Source organism: Arachis ipaensis, chromosome B04 (assembly GCF_000816755.2).
Source record: "Arachis ipaensis cultivar K30076 chromosome B04, Araip1.1, whole genome shotgun sequence".
NCBI classification, from domain to species: Eukaryota; Viridiplantae; Streptophyta; class Magnoliopsida; order Fabales; family Fabaceae; genus Arachis; species Arachis ipaensis.
The window spans coordinates 1,734,581-1,752,237 of NC_029788.2; the positions used below are offsets into that span (position 1 = coordinate 1,734,581).

General features: G+C 33.8%; 1 protein-coding gene across 5 annotated transcripts; it reads right to left on the bottom strand.

The window, feature by feature from the left end:
- On the bottom strand, positions 225-14,338 carry LOC107638293 (protein FAM91A1). Of its 5 annotated transcripts, none has more exons than XM_016341498.2 (10): positions 14,037-14,338; positions 11,124-11,241; positions 10,087-10,183; positions 8,908-9,014; positions 6,998-7,120; positions 6,707-6,860; positions 6,016-6,076; positions 5,560-5,927; positions 1,503-3,024; positions 225-1,050 (listed from the first exon to the last, which is right to left on the bottom strand). In XM_016341498.2, the coding sequence occupies exons 1-10, from the start codon at positions 14,162-14,164 to the stop codon at positions 816-818; spliced, it is 2,913 nt and encodes a 970-aa protein (XP_016196984.1). In that variant the 5' UTR covers positions 14,165-14,338; the 3' UTR covers positions 225-815. The 5 variants fall into 5 exon arrangements, with proteins under 5 accessions (XP_016196984.1, XP_016196985.1, XP_020976034.1 ...); XM_016341499.2 differs by lacking the exon at positions 14,037-14,338 and adding an exon at positions 12,633-12,750; XM_021120375.1 differs by lacking the exons at positions 10,087-10,183; positions 14,037-14,338 and adding an exon at positions 12,633-12,750 and having other exon boundaries at positions 8,921-9,014.

Consider the following 17,657-nt stretch of genomic DNA (forward strand, 5'->3'; position numbering starts at 1 on the left):
TATTATGGACTTTTTAATGTTTTCTGTGTCTTGTGTATTTACTTTGCCAAACATAAAATATGTACATATGTATTTTAAAATATGTACATATGTATTTTGTGTCTTTGTCTTCTAAATTTATGTCTCACTATCTTTGTCTCTTGGTATACACTAACCAAACATAGCATCAAAGAAACATCCACTACATTCTTATTAATAATAAATAACTCATTGCACCATGGGTCAATCAAAGAACCATCCCTACATTCTTATTATATATTAATAAATATGAATAGACATTACAATTATATTAAATAATAGACCCCGTGAAATACTTGCCACGCCACCCAAAAGAAATAAAAAATAAAACGTCCCAAAAACTTGTGTTGCTCAATGGGCTACAGACTACAGTATCCATAGAACAAAGCTGCATTGCCACTTACAAAGGTGAACTTTTCCGTCTTTTTCTCTCTGATTGAAAGGCTAGTGTTGTCATTTCCTGAAGTGCTAGAAGACAAAATGAAACATGATACCTTACTTGCAATACTCATGTTCCAGGAACGTAATATGAAACACTTCGAAAAAATGAAACAATTTGGGGGTAGGATAAACATCGAAGTACAAATATAATAATCAACAGAGCACTAGCAGTAACCCCAGCTCAGAAAGAGCTACAGAATCGAAAGCCCATCAAAGAAATTGATTACATTACTCCTTTTTGTGTGCTAGCAAGTGGTAGGAATTTGTTGAAGTGGAAAGCCAACAAGAAACCTGAGTCCATTTTAGTATTCAAAATGTAGGTTACAAGCGCACACATTTAGATTAGAGGCTGAGATTTACTTTGTGGAACTGATTGCTGCTGCCTCTGCTATTAAGGAAATAGGTTGACGAGCCTGGAGGCAGGCACCTATATCAAATGGATGCAACTTAGAACCATCAAAAATGAGATTTACTCCGGGAAGCGTTACTTCCTTACTATCAGTTTCATCTGCCTCAGATTTTGTGTCAACTTGCCGCGCTTCTTCATTGAGCTTTGTCGCAGCTTCATAGCCAGGAGGGGAGGCAAAAGACCTGCACCATTATACAGTTTCTGAGAATTGTATTTAACTAATATCATGATACTAATTATCTCAAAAGCTTAAGCTGATAGGAGGAATCACATAAATGGTTATATCTCTAACACGCCTCTCATGCAAGAGATTTTTTTTTGGATTTGCGTGAATTTTCTAGACATTTCGATCATAGAAGCTCTGATACCATGTTATGATACCATTTTTCTCAAAAGCTTAAACTAATAGGAGGAAAAACATAAATGATTATATCTCTGTCAACTAATACAGCAAAAACAAAAATACAAGCTATATAAATGAAGTTCTTATAAATTATTGTACTTTCAATTTTAAACTGGTAAAGGACTCCACAAGCAAATTTATTGTGATAATTGATTCCTCTGATAAAAAAGATAAATAAATAAAATAAATTCAACAATATTCAAGAACTTAATTTGTAGAAGTTTAACAAACCTAAGAATGCTGCCATCAAAGCACAAAATTTCACTTCCACAGCACTGCCTGTTAGCAAGTTTTAACCTTTGATTCTCACTAGTTGCTCCTGAAATCAGAGACGAAGGTTCTGCAAGTGGCTTCCATCTTCCGCTAGCATAGTTCATATGAAGTTGTGAAGATTCCTTAACTTGCTCTTTCTGGTAAAGAAGCTTTGCAGCAGGACCAGTTGCATGGTACACAGCACAAATGTCATGCAACTTTTTTCTTAAGCTTTGCATAGCATTATGGTGTTCACCAAATAAGCCAGATTGAAGCAACTGAGATGAAACTACCCTCTTACATATACTATTGCATAACTTTGGACTGAACAGCGGCATCCCAAATTCAACACCCAATGGAACCCAATCATAGTTCTCTTTAGCGGGTGAGAACTGCTCTGAATCTGCTCCTTTAAATAATCTCAGTAGGCGAATATATCCAACTGTTTGTAGTTCAATCTTGTTTGCCAAGTCGGTCAAGAGAGAATTCAACTTTGAGCTTTCTTTTTCACTTATTCCTAAATCTTCTCCAAAGGGGTCAATTGATCCATCAGAGTTCTTTAGGGGCAAAGGGATATCCAAGGAAACCACTTTTCCAGATTCGTCGAGATCAAACTTACCAAGCGGCTGCACCAGGACAGCCGAATGTTTAAGAAGGGAATTTAAACAGTACAGCAGTATACTTCCATTTACTAAATTTCCATCATGCTTTCCTCCCAGGCCTCCTACTGTAGAATCATCCCAAGACCATATGAGAGCTTTCACACAACCAGTCAGGGGAGCAGGAAGCAAGCGCAGAGACTGTCCTTTCATAAGGATAACTGAAAGAGGCCCACTAGCTGCATACGAATATAATACCAGTTTCATCCAAGGAGTCATAAAAGAATACGAGGGAGGACCAAAATGTACTGGACCAGTGGATCCTGGAAGAACTGATGAATGAGGAAGAGGCACCATGGACATAACTATATCATAGTCACGAAGAAACAAACGATCAAGAGTTTCCGGTGCAAGCGAAGCCAAGCTTTCACAGCGGAGAATGTCTACCCGATATTTCTTTTTCCCACTTATACTTGCATCATCTAACGAAGTAGTAGAATGGGTTGCAAATGCACTACTATGAACTGCTTCTGATGAAGTAGAAGCCTCCGCCGAATTATCTAGATCTAAATTATCACCACTCATCCTAAGTTCTGCAATAACAGAGTATTCTGATTTCCCAGCCAGAGAGATTTCAGCTTTCATAGAACTTGACTCATCAGTGCATGAAGTGACAGTATCCATCTTGTTAAAACCTTTCTCCTCTTTTTCATTGGATGCAGTTCCACCTGCTTGTAGACATTCTAATACACAACGCAGGCTAAATGCATGATTTGCAAATTCCTGCAGCTCTCCCTCAAATTTTGCACCCTCCAGAGTGCCAAGATCCCTGCAAAGATCAGCAATGCTGGCATGGCCTAATTTGCCGGCTTCATATAGTGTAACAGCATGAGATTTCAGGCCTGAAATAGGTTACAGGGAGAACATGGTCAGACTATAGTACACATAATAGCACCACAGAATAATAGTTTTGCTATTGGTATACAGTACAAATACAAAAAAAGCATGAACAAGTTAATAATGGATTTGGAAATCAATGAAAAGAAAATGAAATAGATTATCATGTAATGAAGATTATTAACCTTAGATTGATTGCTTATTTCTGGAAGTATGTGGTCAATGGAAGTTGAATTAGCTGCTAATTGTTAATCAAATTATTTTAAAAAAAATTCTCCTTGAACTTTATTACGCTAACAATGCAGAGAATAAATAAATATAATTAAAAGAATAACAAAGAAAATAAAGCATTTGTTGCAGAAGTATGTGTGTGTAACATACAAACCAAAAACAAATTCATTATTTATCAACAGGATCAGTATGTGCTGTATCGGATGAAAATCACCACCACAATACCCTTCATTATCTAGCCCGAAATCTTAGAACCATTCAATATCTCAAGTTGATATGGTAGAAGCCAAATTAATTACTCGCCTATTTTTTAAATCATCAACTATGTCAGTATTCTTTGCCATCAATGCTCTCAATCACTGGCTCTTTTGCAATTTAGGCAGCCCCAAAGTTGAATCCGTGATAACCAACAAATATGAAGTAAAGCATAAACCTAAACCTAAACCGGTGTTATTGTTATTTTCAAGACATGCCACTCAATGTTTGGGAAGTCATACTATTTTGGGGTTTTGGTGTTTTATTCGATAGTTTAAACTGGTACAAAAGTAGGATAGTGAGTGGTGATTACAGCAGAAGCCACCACCACCACTGAGTCACGTTAAATTAAAAGAAAAAGAAAAGTGTGAGAGAGGAGACATTCCTTCAGAGGTTGCGAAGTCTTCTCTATAATGCTTAACCCTACTTTCAGTTGTTGCATGTGTGCTGTTGTCTGCGACGTGAAGTAAAGATCAAGTTTCTACCACATTTGCCACGAAAACTCACAATCAACAAGTGTGAGCACCCTTCAGTCATCATCGACATCAACCACATGAGGATTGTCTAATCTTTCTCTTCCCAGAGCTCAAACTCGTCGGATGCACCATTATTGAGAGCATCCTCCAGCAACATAAATTTCAGAGGATGAAGAGCACACCAATCAACGAGACTGAAAAGGCGATTGCCTTTGATTACCGATAGGACTTGATGGCGCCAGAGAAGAAAATTCTGATCATCGAGTCAGAGAGAGATATTCGGAAGAGAAAGTGAGAGAGGCACAACCGCAGGCAGAGACATTTCCCAGCGGTGGCATTGGCGGAGGATCCATGCTTTTGCAATCTGAAGCTCTGATGCCATGATAGAGTTTGAGAAAAGGGGAGAGAGAGAGAGAGAGAGAGGAGAGGAGAGATAGAAGAGAGAAGAAAGAGTTGAGAGAATTGAGAATGAATGTTTATTGTGTTATATTACTGAGTTTAAGCTCAGTTCACTGCTTATATACATAGCTGAGTAGCTTATTCAATAAGCTATTACAAAGGAGTAGAAGGGAGTTTTCATACCTTAGTTAGTTGTAAGATCTATCTATCTGCTACCAACTCTTAACAATCTAACAGATTCTACCTCTTCTAGACTCTTGCTTAGCTCACTCTTCAACTCACTCTATCAACTATTGTGGTCACCAGAGAAGAAAGAAGTAGCATTAGGGAGTGTTCTTAACCTTGATAATGGACGAAGAAGTTAAAGTTTGGGGTGGATGTGGTTAAGTGATGAGAAAATAGGTGAGAGAAAATGTATGCGAGACCAAAAGTGAGAGACAGAAAAAGTAGTTCCACAAAATAAAGTACCCCAATTCTGGGGCCTCTTTAGAACAGCATTGGCAGACCCTCAAGATCTGGCGCTGTTATATTTTATTTTCTCTACTCGAAAGTACTCACTTCTAATGTGCATTACTAGAGAGAAGTTTTAGTTCACGAATTTATATGTTGAATAGACATGATCATGCATAAAACCAAATCCATTAGAATTGGAAATGGACTTATTAATAACAGTAACTCAGTAAGTGCTATCCCATTTTACATTGAAGAAATTATAGTGCCTATTTACATGGAATACAACTCATTCAGTAGCTTGGTTTGTATAACATATAACTAGAAAACCTATATGATAAGCAAAGAAACCAGAGAGACTTCGCACAGACTTTTGCAAGTTTGATTATTAGGGCTCACTCACAGTCAATATTAATTTTATTAGGAAATATTGTCCCCTAATATGACACCAGGGCTCCATTATTCTCATAGGGATGCAAGATACCTCTAGCACTAATATTTTACACAAGGTGGTTAGAGCTATATAGGCAAAATGACGGATAATAAAAAGCTCTGTAGTCAACCTAGCTACCATTTTCCTTTATTTTGAGAACAATATAAATATTAAACTTATCAAACTGTGTCCATTCCTATCTATTATCTTATCGACAAAATGCTCAAAAATCAACAACGAAAGCTGGCGAATCATTAGCAAATAAATTTCAGCATGATGGAGAAGTGAAAGGAAACCTGGTGAAACAGAACCCATCATAAGATAGGATGTTATATTAGCATCTACTATGAAAGCTGCACGTGTATAGGCAGGACGTGGACCGTAATTTCCGGAACTTGAAGCATCTCCTTGCCGGTTGGAATCATTATTGATAACCATATTCTCAAGGGCTTGACCAAATTCATCGCTAACTATACTTCTACGAGACCCAGATGCACTTGTATCTTGAAGAATAGATGCTGGATCAATTACTTTCGTTGCCCATCCCAATCGACATACAAAAGAAGCAGCAGCCTGCAGTTGTGCCAAGTCTGCCTGTAGGGTACTTGCCAATTCGGTAACAGATGCGTTTTCATTTGAAACAACAAATACTGCATATAATAACCTGGAAGAATAGGAAAACCTTAGAATTAGGGACGCAATGTACGTAAAGCAAGTTTAACAAAAAAGATACAGACTGAAATAAATGTTACTCTTCAATGGGATCTTCATAAGTCTGCTCCCTGTTGGAAACAAAACCTTCGAGCCTAGAAACTGAACAACCATAAATATAAAAATTCTCAAGCCAATTGATCAAATAGCCATTAACAAGTAAATGATCCACACAAGGACACAAAATAAAAAGATATTACTGATGAAGTATAATTGCTCAGTACACTACATCCATTCAGTTCTCAACACAATAGGCTTTATAAGCCTCAGAATGATTACACAAGCACACCAACTATTAATATTTTACAAAATTTAATTCACCATAATTACTAACTACACAGCTGACCAATCATTAGCTAAGGCACAAGATACAGAAACATAACTAGTATCATTATTTTAGACAGTATTGAGTTTGGAATGGTTAGAATATACTTACTATTACCTAGAAATGGACAAAAGAGTTGTGCATGAGGTTGAGTAGAAACTAATGTAAATGACAGAAGATATATCTATATTTTGGTTTTGCCAATTTGTTTGTGCAACCAAAACAAAAAAATTGTTAGGGACAATGACTGATGTACAACTCTCTGCCATATAGTTTAGCATATGCTTTGGACCATGATGTGTAAGGGATATCCTAAGCTTCAAGCTTAAAACTTTAATTCTCCGTGAATATACCTCTAAGGATATTCAGAGTAAAACATAGAGCACATTTTAACACATAGAACACACCTTTAAACCGATCATCAGGATATACAGGAACATCAAAATAGACCAATCCCCGTTTGTAAAGACCCTTGATAACATTCGGATCAAACAAGATGAATGAATTTGCCTCTTCCTTACACACTTTGTCTATTGTGGCCATTTCCTCTTCTGAGAGTTTCTAAAATAGCAGGAAAAGAAAAAAAAAAAAGAAACTATAAGACAAGGGAATATACAACTATCTGCAATTAACAAAAGTGACAACATTATTACATACAACTCTTCTTCCATACTCAAAGGGTCTTAAGCACAACTCACCTTAAATTCTTCCAATGTAAAGTTGACAAGACAAACTCCCCACCACGGTTCAATTGGAAAATCCACAGGTTGTGTTGGTAAAAGTTCTTTGGCAATTGATTTGTTCAATTTCCACATGATTTTCTGTAAAACCCAAGAAAAAAAAAATCCAAATTTTGAGAACATAGAGATGTTTATGAAAATCAAATTGAAATTTATGAGGGCCAGAATTAAGATACATTCCCTAGATAATTAAACAATGATAATCTATGAGGCACGGACACTTTGCCGAGTTGCTGTGTCTACGAGTCGGACACGAAACTCATCGACTCTCATCCAACACGCGTGTCTTCTGTGTCCAACTGCATCTTAATAAAAAATAAAAAATTCTTCTCTGGACACGCTTAGACACACCTAAATACCATATGTCAGTGTGTCCAACTTTACTCTTAACATATATTCTTAAAATGAGTTTAGAAATAGTATATATTATCATTTATTAAAACAAAAATATTTTAAATACTTTATATAATTAAAAAAATATTAAAAACAGTTTAAAAATTAATTTATATTTTAATATCAATAAATATCAAAATATCATTACTCTAAAAAATACTTTATATTTTACATATATGTCGTGTTCCCGTGTTTTATAAGAAATTAAAATTCGCTTGTCCACGTATCCTGTATCGTGTCATATCCCAGGTTGGTGTCAATGTCCATGCATCATAAATGACATGTAGATTTTGCTAATGAAGACAGAAATATCAACCACATCCAGTCTGGTTGTGGTATATGATTGCATAAAAGGCAAACCTACATTTCTCCATTGAAGTTATTACATTTTATATCTCAACTTTACTTTTTACTATTTTCCTAATTATCAAAGTTTCCTACTCTAAACCCCATTAAGAAAGAAAATCACAAGCAATCGTTCCGAAGTAACATATTGAATGTCATAAAACATATGTTTGCCCGTGTTCCATGGCCTTGAACCCTAGGCTGTGTTTGTATACTGAAACTCATTTGGTTGTGAATACAAGGACAGAGACATCAAAATTTTGGTCTCAGACAGAAAGTTCGTGTATTTTCTGTACTTTCTAAAACTGAAGACAAAATAGCCATCTTCGCCATTTTGTCTATGTCTCTTGTCTCCATATTTCTCTAATAGAGATAGAATCCAAAAGCAACCTACGCTATGGTTTGAGGCTTCCCCGAGACAAACTATAGAGACAAGTAGACACTACGGATAGAGATACAAACAAACATGGTCCTAGTATTTTGTTTGGTAATACATGAAGTCACCCATAAGCTCGTGTACCAAATCATTCACACTCCGGAACACTAGAATGTGATCGGGAATGCCCTCAAGATCACTGGATGAAATGGTGATGGTCAAAAGCCAGGAGGGAGACTGATGCGTAGGACAAGCAAACAGTACCCTCTAATTAGTTGAGTTATTAAATACGTGGGAATTGAATGGTATTCTCCATTTAAGGGTACCCTCAGTGACTGACAAACTATCAGCCATGATTGTGAATATGAGGCACTGCACACAGATTTTGTCTGATGGCAACTTGAAATGTTTGGTAATATGATTCAGATTATTCTATACAAAAAATGTCTCCTCCTGATAGAGAAATTAACGAAGTATAATAGCTAGAATTAAGAGAATCACTTCCTAGAATCAGGGAGGATTTCTTGGTAAACATGAACATTTCAAAAAGGCTAAGCTAGGAAGAGAAACCAAATAATAATACAACCAATTCACCAAATGATTAGGCAATCAGATTTGACCTAGTGTCTTTCTTGATTGATACCTTGGTGATAGGCACAACATTGCAACAGCTGATGTCAAACATAAAATGATAGACTTGAAATCCAAGTACCAATTATATATTAATATTTGCCTACATAAATCAATCCAGTACCTTAGATCTGCACCTGTTCATTATATCAATAAATTCATTTCTTCCGATTCCTGTAAGCCTCAAAGCATCCGCAGCACTAAAATTTGGAATGCTGTCATAAGGTTGCTCTGCGTAAAATTAAACATTTAATAAATTCAAAAAACAGGCTTACTTGCAAATAAAGATTAGGTTGGTACAAATAACAAGGGAAGGGAAGGGCATCACAGGTACTAGAGTGGATTCTTTGATTGGCAGACTATAATATACAGTAACAACGAATCAGAAATAAATATAGGCTGCAAGGCAAGTAATGAAGTTACAACATAGAGTGCTACCTACAATAGAGCGTGGTATAGGTTTCATGTGAAACCTGCTAAACTGAATGCCTATACGTATATACAAACATGTGTACCTTTTTTTACTATTTGGTCTCCATAAGCCTCTTGTCTTCTTAACCATTTTATCATTAATTCCAAACACTAGCACTAACCCTTGTTTTCAAGCATACTCAGGAAACCGCACAACTAGAAGCCCTTCTCCCTAACGTGATTGCTTTTTGAATAAAACAATCCCAAACTAAAGTTGCTATAACCATAATGGCTGTTGGATCGACATCAAGTTCAACAGAAGGTCTGCATTATTGCCAGGCATATGATCACCTCATGATATGTTTCCTCACATATATGGCTCGCTTTATATATATACTACCATCAACCTGTAATCAATACATATCACATTTCATCTTATAGCACCAATTTGCTCCCTCTATTTAAACTTAGAAGCATCACCTATAACCAGAAAAATAGGGGAAAAGAAAAAACAGGAATAAGCTTTTCAAATTCAAACATAAGTTTCCTGACTTCAGGGACATTCCTATTTACCAACTACTTATTCACACCACCCGAATTTACAGAAAAGATTTTGATAGACAAGTAGACAACCAACCAGGATTATTAAAGCAACTCTCAATTTAAGAACAATCTAACATTCCAGTTCTATCCATTCAAGTTACAGATGAATCATCAGTCAGAAAATATATCATACAAAATTTTTATTGGTATTAGAAAGGCTCATTAAGATGGCCAGACACATGGTGGGGGGAGGAGGAAGAGAAAAACAAAAAACAAAACAAAACACTTCATTGCAAGTAGCCATCATGGAGAGCAAATGCACTAGAGAAATTAAACAAGTAAAAGATACCATTTTTCATTACTTCAAAGATCATATCACAATAATATCTGAAAGGTGATACCCTCATGACACGGCAGACATACTCGGCTAGATGATATGGGAAAAGCTGCGAAAGAAAGGAATAAATAAATAAATACAGGTGGCTTGCAATGAAAGCATACACGAGCACTGCCCAATATTTAACTAGTATATACATCTTGCATTGAATTTTTAAAATTTTAGATAAAATACGATTCAGGAACATAAAGGGACTGCCGAGTACACAAGTGTCAGTGCTAACTCAACAGCTTGAATCTGTGACCTTGAGGTCACATGAAGATAAACCAGTTGTTGCTCCAAGGAGTCTCCTACTATTGAAATGATTCAATAAAGAGTGCAAAACAATATCCAGAAATATGTGCGTGCATATGAAGTTTGACAAAAAAAAATGAAATTCCATTCCTGGTGAATAAGTGGAAATGCTTCCTATGTCTAATACCACACAGGATGACACTATCAACAGACTTCTTGAAAGGACTGCCAAAGCCAATTATCTTGGTTGATGTTGATAGGCTCAACAAACATGCTCAAGGTCATCCCTCTTTCACACCAAGGAAATGACCGCATTGTTTGTTACGGAGGAAGTTTTGCTTTATGGATTTCCAAAGACCATAGTTTCCATTAGTGAGGAGTTCTTCAAGAGTAACTTCTGGAATTACGGTGAAGGGCTCATTTATGCCCTGACTATTTCTTGTTACTTCTCTACATCTCATACGTGTTCATAATACTTTGCATGCTTCTGAGGTTTATTTTCCCAACTAGTGGATTATCATATTCCTTATTATATACAGAGTTTATACCATATTTTCTGTCTTACATGATACTAGTTTTAACAAAACATTATCCAAAAACTACAGTAACCTGCTATTTTAGTTAAAATGTTGATATTATTTTATCTTTTCAGCATTAAAACTCCAATTAATTAGGGATATAAAGTTCTAGAACAATTTATTTAATATACAAATTGCAGTAAAAAGAACGAGACAGGTATTTAGTAGAGCACATACAGCAAGATTCTTCCGCAAGTACTGCATCATGTCTTCATAATATTCGCTTTCTCTACAAACCTTTCGAGCAAAACAATTATTCCATTGGAGTCTCTTCTTTATGCAACTTTCAATTATCCTGCAGAGCAATTCCCATGGCCAACAAAATTAAAGGAAATGTTAATTATGTACTTCTAAAATGTATAGTCAAGGAATCAACACATGAAAACCAAAAACTGATGTGTGACATATTTTGAATATCTATTATTCACAAGAGAAATAATTTTTAAAATTTTGTTAATATAATTGAAAACTTGATCTCAATCTAAAGAAATAACAAAAAAGATATAATGTCTATATTTTTTTTTTAAATGTGAAACTGAGAAAAAATGAAGAAACTGGACAGTTTTATTTCTCAGAAAGTGGGGAGCAATGAGTAACCGGAGAACAGTTTTATAACCATTTATGTGTTTATTTTTTACAATGAACAATAAGGATAAAATTGTAAACTGAAATTGGGGACCAAAACAGTTATCAATCTACCTTAATCCTCGTCATAATGGGTATAGATAAGTAAATAAATAAACTACTCATGAATGAATGAGAATTTTCTTGAGTGTACATTGCATAATAATAGATTTTTGATTTTCCAGCTAATAACCCAAGGAAAAGATTCATCAAACCAGTGAAAATTTAGGGGGGTGTTTGGCAACAGCTAAAACTCAGCTAACCAAGTACAAAGTGGCCTAGTTCTTTTAAATTATTTTTTGGTAGCTCCACAAATATTTTAAGGTGCATGCTATGGTAAAGAGGGAAAAAAAGAGAATGAAGATTCTCTTTGATAAATAGTTAGATATCTATTTAGAAGAATATGTCATTTTATTTTTTTAATTTTTTAAGGTAGATTATATACTCGTCTTCATTCTCTCCACACAAAAACCTCCTCATAAAATTGTCCATATTTTAAATGAGCCTAATCTAGTAAAATAATAATAATTTTAAGTTAAGTTGGTTATTTCATCCCACAATACGGTAGTCAATCTCGTTGGATCTCATGGGATCTCGGCAACCAATCCCATCCCAGCATGCATCTGAGAAGAGACCAGATGAAATCTAGGTTTTTTCATTCCAGATGTCCCAGCTGGGATCCTGGTGTGATCTGGGCCAAAATCTAAGCCTTTCTCAGCAAATGCAACTGGGATCTTACACGGGTGTTGAAACCCGACTTTGCCTCTTTATAACAACTTCTATGATGGTTTTAAGGGAGGTATATGGGTAATTTCACTGCCCTTCTATCATGATGATTGGTTATTGACAACTTAAATTAGGATTTATGACTTCATGACTTTATGACTTTATGAGTTTATTTAGTATGGATTATGGAACTACTATGAAATATAGAACTTAAGATTTTGGATTATTAGTTATGATGCTTAATACATGGTTTCTCTTGATTTTCTGCTTTTTTTAAAAAGAAAAAAAAGTTATATACGATATAGATGTTATTCATATCACAGAATTTGCGTCTACCTTTGTTCAAATCCCATGTCCATAGATCCCATCATCCCAGTTTTGGGCCGGACGAGATCCAGGATTGACTAGTATGTTTCATCCCAATTTTCTCCCTAGATCCCACCACCACCCACTCCTGTAACCACCACATACTGTCACCCCACAACCACCACCCAAGTTCACCCATATGCCACTGGCAACCTCTGCCCAGCACCGGGAACAACCCCAAGTCATTGGTAACCACCATCTGGTGCCAGCACCATCCAGTCCATCCTGTATTGTTTTCGGTACCATCCCATCCCATCCCATCCTATTTATTATGTACGCCTACCTCCAATTTACCAAAAACAAGCAAAGGAAACATATCTAGCAAGAGACCAGTCATGTTGAAACAAGCTTACAAGAATCAGAGGATGTATTTCTTTTCCTCTCCTACAAGTAAAGCTAAATCCGAAAACGGATTAGCCAGGATTCAAATTAAACTCTGTACAAAAATAAGCTAATGAAAAATCATAGAACTTTGCACCAAGTAATTCTTAAAAAGGGGAGTTGATCACATTCGGAAATTAAAGGCTATTGCATAGCATATTAAGTCTAACATATGCAACTACACATGGGAATTTTCAAATATTGATTGCTCAATACTAAATGTTGCACCACTATCCAACTGCAGGGCCATTTCAGCAACAATAAAAGAGGCAGTTGTTGACTTGATGTTACTGGATGACAAAATGGGTTTTGTAATTTATTAAGATTCTCCAAATGGGTTCTGATAATAATCTTGTAAGGAAACAATTCAAAGAAATACAGAAAAGAAATAGCATTTAGGCAAAAATAGAAGACAATTTTATCTTTTTCATAATTTTTTTTAACAAAATCCCTGAAAATGATAAAACTGGAGATGCAAATCAAACAGGCTCATACCTCAGTATCTTATTTTCATTGATACAACATACAAAGTTATGTACCCTTGCTTTCCCCACTAATTAGGGTTGGTTGGGCTGATCAAACCAAGTTATGTGCTTCTACTAGTCTTCTCTTCCTATCTCTAAACCACATATGTTATTATAACTTTCTTTTTCCTCTAATGCACACTTTTTTCAATTCTATCTTGTCCAGTTTGTTCACTCTTTAATAGAACATTCTCAAACTGCAATCTCTTAGCACATCACGAGAAAAATTATGGTAATTAGAGCCCCAAGTGACGGAGACTCCGAACCCTGAATTTTAGTCCCTTAGGCTGCACTGTCTCAGAGACAGAAACAGAAACTCGTTTGATAGTGGAAACAGGAAAATAAAAGAGACACAGGGCAAACATAAACAGTTAAACAACCAAGAAATCTTAAAACAGTGAGGACTTAATTTAGGTTACAACTGAAAGCATGAAGATTTTGCAAGGAAGCATGAGGAAGCTACTCTAACCTTCTGTGCCATTCTTCTTTGGAAGAGAGGGTAAGTTGAATTCGCTTGGGAAGGTTCTCCCATGGACACTCTTCCTTGATCGCTTTTTGCAACAGCTGTTCCTCAACGGTGACAGAAGCACGCTGCATTTCTCACTTGCTGCAATCCAAGCAAGAGAAATGAACGGAATAATCGTGATTACAAGTGAGAGTGATGTATGTATTCAGATCTGGTTGAGCGAGATGGTGGAGGTGCTACCATCAACAAACAACAACTACGTAAGACTTCAGTACGGGTGGGAAAGAAATCAATTTGACCAAATTAAACTTTCTATTTACTTCGTTTACAGTTTTACACACACAATTTTTTTTTAGAAAATGACAAATAGATACTGAATTTTTGTCCTGCGAATATTTTTGTTCCTGATCGTTGAAAAATACTTTTAAATTTATGATCTTTATAAAATTTGGACGGATCAGTCCCTCACTGAGGTATTTGGACAAATCAGTTCCTGACGAAGACATTTGGACAGACGGAGGTATTTGGACGGAAGGACTGATCCGTCCAAGTTTTATGAAGGTCAGAGATTTAAAAATATTTTTCAATGATCAGGGACAAAAATGTCTGCGAAACAAAAGGTTAGAAATCTATTTGTCATTTTCTTATTTTTTTATTCAGGAAATAACATTTTTGTTTTTAAAATTAGGAGGAATTTCGAATCCGCAATTTCTATGAGAAAATTATGCTATTTGAATTATAGTTTATTAGTCAAAAAATAACATTTTTTACCTACGAATGTTATTTAAGAAAAAATAACTTTATGAGCTTTTTTCGGTATTATTAAATGTTGGTTTAGATTAATTTAGTTGAATGAAAAAAAATATTTTTAATAAAAAATAAAGAAAAATATTAGGTGTCCAACAATAAGATAAATTTTCTTACAAAGTTTGAGACTTCTGAAAGAACTTTTTGTTGCTCATGATGCTTCTTTTGGAGTGGAAAAATTTGTAAATTCTCCACAAGTTTCGGACTTTTAGTTGAATCTCAATGAATTGAATCTCACACCACTTTTAAAACTTAAATTTTAAAATATTTTTTATAANNNNGTTAATTAAGTGACTTAATAAAAAGAATTCTTAAATAATTTGTTAAATACTAATATGATTTTTATATTTGAATTCTTTTATGATAATCTTCACCTTTTTGTTACTAATTTATTTTACATCATTTTCGTTACTCAAAGTGTGCTTTAAAGGTTATAAACATTCTTCCTCAACATTGTTTTCACATTCAACGGGCGAAGGTTCAACAAATTTATCGAAGTTACTCGTTGGTGTGGAATCATTCTTAATAATAAAGTTTGTTACTTACTTAGCTCATCCTAAACTTTCAACCACTCCTTCAAATTTGATGCATTCAATAGTTTTTTTGTTGTAATTCACTCATTATCTCCTTTTTTTTTTCACTTGAGGCTCCAACTTTCTTCCACACCACTCTCTTTGGTTAACTTTATTTTTACACATACGTACGATGGTAGTACAATAGAAGAGAGGGTAGGCATGCCTGTAGTAATTTGATTCATTAATTTTTTGAGGCGATCCAATTTCTCTTCTCGTCTTTGGATGATAGATTTAAACTCTTTTTGTTCTTGATTTAATGGTTGAACATGTTCTTCTATTAAGGGTTATAGGAAAAAAGAAGATTGGTCATGTTGGAGAAAATCATAGCGTGCGGGAGGTGATTTACAAAAATAAGAATATTGAGTTGGTAGTTCAAGAGGAGTATGAGAAGGTGCTTGTTCAAATGATTCATATGGACGATGATATTGAAATGTTGGACTTGAATCCCATGAAATTTGTTGGTAGTGAAATGAAATTTGAGAGTATTGTAGTTGAAAAAAATATTGAGAATGCAAGTCATATAAATATGTTGGTTGAGAACAGAGACGGTTCTAAGTGTATTGGTGTGGTGGCAAGCGCCCAACTACAATTTGAAAATTTTTTGAGTAGTATATGATAATAATATTTATTTGCCCCCATTAGATTATTAAATTTGATCCCATAATAATTTTTTACTCAACTTTTGATATTTAATCGTCAATTTAAAATTTTTATATTAGATATTCGTTAGAATAATCAATTCTCAGATTTAAACGAAATTAATGTTCTTTTTTAAAAATCAACTCAAGAGAATATTATTTATCTTCTTTTTAAATTAGCTTTAATTTTTGCGTAACAACTATATTAATTGAAAGAACTTTTTTAAATAAAAAATAATTATCTGTATAAAATATATATTAAAATATAAAATATACATTAAAAATAAGTTAAACAATACATGTATTTATACACAGATATATAGTGGTTAATAAATAATTTAATATTTAATTTTTTATACACATATTATTTTTATTATAAAATTATTATCATGTTATATAAATTTTGCCCCACTACCAAAATTTTCTAAATCCATCGCTGGTTGAGAAGATGTATAATCATAGCAAGTATCACCATAGTCATTGAATTGCATGATAGAGTGGATTGTGATCATAATAATTCATAAAGGGTTGATGCTATTAGAATTGTCTATATGAATATGACTTTCTTTTCAAATGATTTTCCATTCCATAGTATGAATTATCATTAAAGTTACTAATTTTTGCAATATTGTTAGAACCATACAACTCAAAATGATAAAAATAAGTGTTTATGAGAATTAAATACAATTTTAAAAAGGTAAAATAAAATGTAAAAGCTACTAAAACTGATTAAAATGACTAATAAAATTATGCACAAAAAATTAATGGATGATGTGATGAAGAAATAAAAGGTAAAAGAAGAATGAAAATATGAAAAAAATATATAAAAAAGTAAAAATAAATTTAAAAAGTGGTCAAAACAATAAAAATTTACAAAAATAGGGTGGAGATCACAAAGTATGTCTTGTTTAGAATGTCCAAAAATTTTAGAATACCAAATTTTAGAAAAAATTGGGTTTGTCGAAAAACAAGATAGTATCTATTAATGTATCTAAAAAAATCCAAAAGTGATCGAAACACTAAAATTTTATATGCATACATAAATAGAAAGTAAATGTAAATACATACCCACCTATTAAAATACAAAATATAAAGTAGCTATCAAAATGTAAATATATTTTGATTTTATTTATAATATTTTCTCAAAGTTCACTTCTTAAAATTCACTTATGAGAGTCAATCATTTATTATGCACAATACAGATTTGGGACCTAATAAATTTTTAACGTTAAAATTCAAATAAGTATTTATATTCAATTTACAATAATTTTAATTAATTTTCTTATTAAAATCTTAGGAGTGACAATTTTATAATTTAGTATTTTGTATTGATTTAATTTTGAGTTTTGTTATGTATCCCGATATTTTTATTAATTAAATTCAATTAAGTTAGTCTAAATTTAGTAAAAATTACTCACAGACATGTACATAAAATTACACATTTTTCTTTTTCACGTGAAAAATAACATTAAAAATTTTTACCTGTGACACAAAAATTGTTTAATTTTGATACAAAAAATTCTTAATTTTAACACTGAAATTTTTTAAGATTATTTGATACTGTAGTTTCTTCTTTTTGCTTCTTATTTTTCTTTTTTTTTTAT

Excerpts from the sequence above, each read along its gene's own strand:
- LOC107638293 (XM_016341498.2), bottom strand. The coding sequence starts at position 14,164 with ATGCAGCGTGCTTCTGTCACCGTTGAGGAACAGCTGTTGCAAAAAGCG. Across the intron at positions 11,242-14,036 it reads AAAGAAGAATGGCACAGAAG|GATAATTGAAAGTTGCATAA; the intron begins GTTAGAGTAGCT and ends ATTGCTCTGCAG. Across the intron at positions 6,861-6,997 it reads TTACATTGGAAGAATTTAAG|AAACTCTCAGAAGAGGAAAT; the intron begins GTGAGTTGTGCT and ends CTGCTATTTTAG.